The following is a 6,822-nucleotide window of genomic DNA, read 5'->3' as shown; positions in this document are numbered from 1 at the left end:
CGTTCTTTTTATGCTCTAGAAACCCTAGACAGTATCATGATCAGTCTCTTGAGAGCTGAGGCTCCATAATTCACATCTGACTTGAGCGTCGGAGTATCTTTGTAGGTACCTCCCCCTCCTTTGGCGAGTATGAACAACAATGATGGGAGAAAAGCACGCGTCCCAAACAACCAGCAAGCAACCCAGACAGCCAAGAGCAACAAAGACACACGGGAAAATGTACACTGAAACAAAACATATGTTTTATTAGTTTTATTTGTCATTAAATTTTTTAATTTTTCAATATGAATCAAAATAATAAATACAACACAAATACTAATTTTAATATATAATAATAAGATCATGAATAAATAATAATAATAAAGATGAAATATATTTTTCATCCAAAGTATCATACGATTTTAGGTTTGATTGCTCTTAGTCTTTATAGTTTTGAAATTATTATTATTAGTCCTTAAAATTGAAAGACGTTAACTTTTGTTTGATGTGACAAGTCTTATGTTTGTCTTTTCACTCTCTGCCACGTTTCGTCTTTTCCGGCAGAGCAATCACGACTTCGCTTCTTGTGCACTATCCCCTTACACGCACGCACCCTAGCCTCTGTGGGACCAGCCGCCGTGCCTGACCTTTCGCTCACTCCAAGGTGTCGCCGGCGACACCAATCACCACTGGGGCCATTGCCGGCCTCGGCGTCGATTTCTCCCTCCTTGACTTTTCTCTGCGCGCGAGAGAGAAGCTCTGTCGTTCCTCCACCAATCGCCGCCTGAGAGAGCCCAGCCTCCGTGAGCCACAAACCACGATGGTCACCGCCGACACCGTCCTCGACAACCGGTCAGAGTCATGAGGACTAGTCTCCCCTTTCTTTGATTCAGCGCGGCTTAAAAGAAGGGGTTATCATCCCCATTTCGGCAAAGCAGACGGGCACCAAAGTCCATTGTTCTGCGCCGTCAACACCTGCTCCATGGCATTCCAGAAAACGCGAGCATCCATGGCATTCGAAACTCAGACAAATCCAAAAAATGCGCATCTTCAACGCAAAAAATCCTTGCAAGCCGCGACATCCTCCCTCGCATCATCATCGTCATCCAGATGTGTCATCACTTGCAACAGACCTGCAAATCCAAAAACACAACAGAAACTCCATTCACCACCTGCAAGAGAGCAGCCCTTTCCTTCTCGCGTTCTTGGCTCATGACGGCGTAAGATAAAAGAGCAAAATCGTGGCGCAGGTGCAGGGGCAAGTTTTCCCAATCTAGCAAACCCTAATTTGGGGTGGAAGGGGACTGACACATGTCAGATTCTTATTGCCCAGATAAAAAGAAAAGCAACGTGGCAGAGAGTGAAGAGACAAGCTGGCATAGACGTGACCTCGCCGTTTGCCACATCAAACAAAAGTTATCGTCCTTCAATTTTAAGGACTAATAGTAATAGTTTCAAAAGTATAAGGACTAAAAGCAATCAAAGTTTCGAGTAGCGACTAAACCCAAAATCGTGTGATATTTAAGGGACGAAAAACATATTTAACCCTAATAATAATAATTAATAATATAGTTATTATGATAATATTTACCAAAATTTATTAATTATATGGTAATGAAAATTTTTTCTTGCTACACCCTTTTTTTTCTCCTGCACCTTCAAAAAAGTTTTAATTCTCAAATTCCGCCTTATTAAAATTATAACAAAAATTTTAGGTGTCTTTATTTTTTATATTTTTCAAATTGATTATTTTAGAATATATTTTCAAATTCAAAAAATATCTTTCGAAATACTGAATTAGAATGAAAAAATATAGTTCGATTTGAGTATTTCGGTAGGTACATTTTTAGTTGAAAATAAATTATATATTTAGAATATATATACAATGTGTACAATACTTTTTGTTGATCAAATTAAAATTATTTAATATCAATTAAGAAATATATATATATATATATATATATATATATATATATGTATATATAATTTTAAAAACTCAAATATAATTTTAATCTCTTAATTTTTTATGTAAAATTAGATTTTATATTTATCTTAAACTTTAATTTATTTTCATTTTTTAATTTTTTTAAAAAAAAATTAATTATTGATATTAAATAATATTAAAGACTTGTTGATGTGAAAATCATTATATAATCATGTGTTTAGATGAATAAATATCAAAGCTTACCATACATGTGCTAATATTACATCAAATTTAACAAGTAACAATGACTATACATTAATTTTTAAAATTTGAAATCAAATTATATAAAAATTTGAATTAGAAAATTTTCATGGGATAATTTATAAATAATTTATAGAATAGAAAGATATGTAACCCTATTTTCTTAAATTTAATCATAGGTGTTCCCTCTGCCTCTCTTCGATTTCCTTTGGTGGTTAATGCTTTTGTTTTTTTATAGGCGGTTAGTATTAAATCTGAAGCGTATAAAGGCATGGACGAATTGACCTAGCAAGTCGGAAGCGAAGGGAATGGTGCCTAGGGAACTATGATGGATCTCCTCGGATCAAACCTAACAAGCGAAGTTCGCATCGATCTTTTTCTCTCTGATTAATTTTTGTCAACTTCTTTTTTGTTATTTTTTTTTTCTAGGGTTTTGATTCTGCCTCCAACTGCCACCAAATTCTTCGTTTCAATTACCTCTTTCTATTAATCATTGCAAATAAAACACGATTTCGCTAATTGCTTGTATCAATGAACTACGAGATATATTAATTATTAAAATTGTTGGCTGTATCATTCTGCGGAATTTGTTTGTTTGTCATACATGATTAGGTTATTGATGTGTGATTGTGAACGATATGGTGCAGGTTGGACTCCGTTTGCTCCTTTGTCCTCTTGGTTCCAACGTCGTAATTCGAACAGCATGGTGAGATATTTCAATTTTGCTATTAGCAGTTATGATTTGAAGGAGGTATGTGGTTAAATTTTTTGTTTTGCCGTTGATATTCCTATTTTGTAGTTGCGGTGTCGGAGTTGCTTTGCCTGTTTACTCTACGTTCAAGGCAATAGAAAGTAAAGATCAAAATGCTCAACAGAACTGTCTTTTCTACTGGGCAGGTACGAATTTGCCTAACCGTTTATTTTCTGTTTTGATCTCCTATTAGCAACCCCGTATATTAGACTCTAAGATATAGACGAAAAAGAGAAACTATACTCTGATACTGTTGTGGTGTATCCAGTTTTCTCTTTTTAGGGGAGAACCTACCAGGGTCACTGCATTGGCAGTGGCTGGAAAGGTTTCGTGAGGTTTGTCGTTTAAAAAATTACAAGAAAAAAAGTTAAAAACTTCCTACTTGATTCATAGAGCATGATGGACTCTCACTAGTTTCTACACCTAATTAGCATTCTAGTATTACTATCTTGTATTTTTGTTTTTCTTGCTTCTTGACAATAAAGCAAGTGTGGAGCAATTTCTTGAAAATCCAACATAGCGGGCCTATAGAATGTATGTATGCTGGATAAATTGCAAAACTTTTGTTTAGATGGACTTGACAGAAAAAAAATCACTTTTCTTTTGATATTTGTTAGATTGAGTTCGTGATTTTCTAGTGTTGTAGCATGTGTATCGCATTGAATACATATTTATCTTTGGATTTACAATAAATCATTTAAATTGCGATGTAAGATTATTTTTAACTATCAACAATTTCTTTCAAAAAACATACTAAAATTCAATTTAGATATAGCGATAATAAATTGTTAAGTCAAAGGGATAGGCAGCTAAAGAATTAAGTATACAGATAACGAAGGAAATAGAGATTAATAGAATTTTATCTCATCTCCTTTTTTTTATGCATCTTTCCTTTCACTGTGTTGCTTGTCGTTGGACTTGCTATCACTTGTTCTTGAGCATCTATAGTTATTAGAAGAAGATTCGTAGGAACCACATATGGACCCAACTCAACGAACTAATTGATTTATCAGAAGATGAAAATTGGATCCTAAGACCGAGCTGTGATTCTGAGTCACAATTAAAACAGTTTCCTACATATGGGGGTCCTACCCAATGTAGTAATTGATATATCAGAAAGGGGAAATTAGGTCATAAAACTGAGCTGTGATTCTTACCCTCAGGTATTACTTCTTCCTACAGCCAACGCAGCATATCCTATTGTGATAGCTGATGACAAGTTACTGATGTTCTAACCAAGTTCTGTTGAAATTGAGTTTCAATGTTGGAATAGAAGGGGTTTAGGATTGTTGGATTGTACCAAGAATTGTAAGCTTAAACTATAATGCAAAACCATTTTTAAACATGTACATATGCATACATCTCCATTAAAAGTAACACTGATAAGGAACCTAATAAAACATCAGCCTAACAATAGCTGCCAAATAACTTAGCACACAGAAGTGACAGCTTGAAAAAGAAAAGACATGAGGCAATAGTTTCCTGTTGGAATGAAGAAGCACATGAGAGAGGGAAGCAACAACAGCTAATGAAGGGGTAACGGTTTTCTGTCAGTTATGAAAGAGAGGAGAACAATGGTTAGGAGTTAGTCAATTTTGGCTTAGGCACAAGATATGCTGATTCTTTTTTCCCGGCACTGGACTGGATTGCATGGCCCAACTTGCTCAATTCGTGCCAATGGTGTATATTTTGCACAAAACTCCAATGATTCATTGCCTCTTGACTGCTCCATATGCTTGTGGTTCTACTTGACTTGTGACTTTTGGGAAGGAAACAATTTGTTGGATCTAGTTTACATGAACATAAAGCAAATTATATTACATTATAGTGATTTTTTTCTCTTTTTTTTTTTGCAGCCTATGGTTCATTCAGCCTTGTTGAAGTGTTCACAGACAAGCTTATTTCGTGGTATAGTTTGATCACTTCATGATCCATCAATTGGATTGATGTGTATACCCCCTTTGATTTTCAGAGTTCTAGCTTTATTGTCTTCTCAATGTGTTATACACTACCTTTTTGTGATAATATTCTCTCTCCATTTTTTTGTTATTCTTTACGGCTGTTAGTATTATATGCATCTGGATTATTCGTTATGTTAGACTCATAATGAACTTAATCTCTTGTAATTTTAATTATTTTTGTAGGTGTCCCATGTACTATCACATGAAGTTTGCATTTCTTGTCTGGCTTCAACTTCCACCCACCAGTGTGAGTTCCATAGAATTAGATTGACTGTATAATGATGTTTAACCCATTTTTAACTGTTTTTCCTTTTTAAGTGTTCCTGTCTTATGTCTCTTGTGCTATTTTTCCCTTCTTAGTTCTCACCCTATTTTTCTTAATTTCCTTTTACTTTTACCATGATTTGGTCATGTATCTCAATATCTCAAATAAATCTGCAGTATTTTATAAGCATAATCGCCATAATTGAAATCTTTTTTATTTTCTTTTGCTATGCGCGTGTGTGGTTTTGTCGAAGCAAGTGGGAGCAGTATGAATTGGGAAAAACTGTATGGGCAATTTATTTGGTAGGCAAAAGAGAGAACTAATGTATAAAACTACTGAATTGCATTTGAAGTTGGGAAGAAAAGTTTTGACATGAAACTTCTTAAATCTAAATGTAAACCTAATCCTGTAAGCTGGGGGCGTGAATTTTTCTACATGTACAATGTTCATTTTTTTGATACCTTTTTTAATTTTTAAATTATAGTTGCGCATTTAGATGAAGCTCTAATGTCATTTTTAGACAGCACATTTTCAGTTTGCTCTTGCCATATTCTTAGTCGTAAATTCTTTAATAGATTGGGAATTTGTCTACTGTAATTTTTTGGAGGAATTCCCCTTCCAAGTTATTAGCAATTTTTTTATCCTCCATCTTCCTATTTTTATAGTTGTTTATTGTTATTTATATCTCTATTGGCTTGTATAATATGTTTTATGGTTGACAATTTGTCTGTTTAATGCCTCTATACCGTTTTTTTTATTTTGCTGAAAATTGCTTTGTTCAAACAGGGAGCAAAGCAATTATATGCGAACCACCTGCGCCCCTTCTTGTCGAGGCATCAAGCCCGAGTTGATCAAGTGTTGGGTTTTGCATATTGTGAAGTGGTATGTCTAATACACGTCTAATATCTTTTGTGAACGACTGTATCTGACGGTGGAATTTGACTTGTTACACATTCAGATCAAACTGGTCAGTTCATACCATGCAGAGATCAAGCTTGTCAAGAGCATGGTAGTAAAGATTACCGGATCAGGTGAAACAATTTTGTTTCTGCCCTTTGCAATTGCCGCTACTTATTACCCATGTAGGTTACTGACCAACAAATTTAATGCAGCGGAAAAACTGCTGAGAGGCACTGCTGAATCTGATAGATCGCAACAACATAGTTCTGCTGAAGACCCTGCCGTGCCCTCTGATACTGAACCTGACCAAAACCATAATCACTGATTAGTGCCCCCAGGAAACCCCATGGGCTGTAATAAGAGAGACTAGACTTTTTAATTAGCTTTTTGAAGGTAGTCAATATCAGGAATTTTGTAAATTTCAATTTTTTATTCGAGTTTAGGATAGAGTGAAACTGTTCAGTGTAACGATAAAGAAGTGAGAGAGTTAAAGAAACAGAATAATATTATTTTAATGTTATTATAGAAGTTTTTATGTGATTTTTCAATAACTTTTGTGTATTAATTCTGTAAAAAATGTCTTTTGACACTATCAGATGACCTTAACAGGTAATGCTCGTGTAAATATATATTATATCTATTGATTTATGACAAATTACATTTTAAATCTTAAATTGTTTTAATATATTTCTAAACTTTGGTTGATTATATGCCTATAAATATTATATGCATGAATAATTCTTCTTGGAATAAAAGGTAGTGTCGATATCAAATATGTTAT

At 34.3% G+C, this 6,822-nt stretch overlaps 1 protein-coding gene across 1 annotated transcript; it reads left to right on the top strand.

Annotated features, from left to right (window-relative positions):
* Window positions 1–2,358: 2,358 nt before the first annotated feature.
* Window positions 2,359–6,592, top strand: HVA22K (HVA22-like protein K). Its single transcript, XM_047296865.2, has 8 exons — window positions 2,359–2,525; window positions 2,812–2,870; window positions 2,964–3,061; window positions 4,772–4,823; window positions 5,060–5,123; window positions 5,928–6,023; window positions 6,100–6,172; window positions 6,254–6,592. Exons 1-8 carry the CDS (start codon window positions 2,490–2,492, stop codon window positions 6,364–6,366), a joined length of 591 nt encoding a protein of 196 aa, XP_047152821.1. The 5' UTR covers window positions 2,359–2,489; the 3' UTR covers window positions 6,367–6,592.
* The last annotated feature ends 230 nt before the right edge of the window (window positions 6,593–6,822 follow it).

This window comes from Vigna umbellata, chromosome 10 (genome assembly GCF_029865625.1).
Source record: "Vigna umbellata cultivar VRB3 chromosome 10, Vumbellata_1.0, whole genome shotgun sequence".
Classification (NCBI taxonomy): domain Eukaryota; kingdom Viridiplantae; phylum Streptophyta; class Magnoliopsida; order Fabales; family Fabaceae; genus Vigna; species Vigna umbellata.
This window is presented reverse-complemented; position numbering and strand designations above follow the sequence as displayed.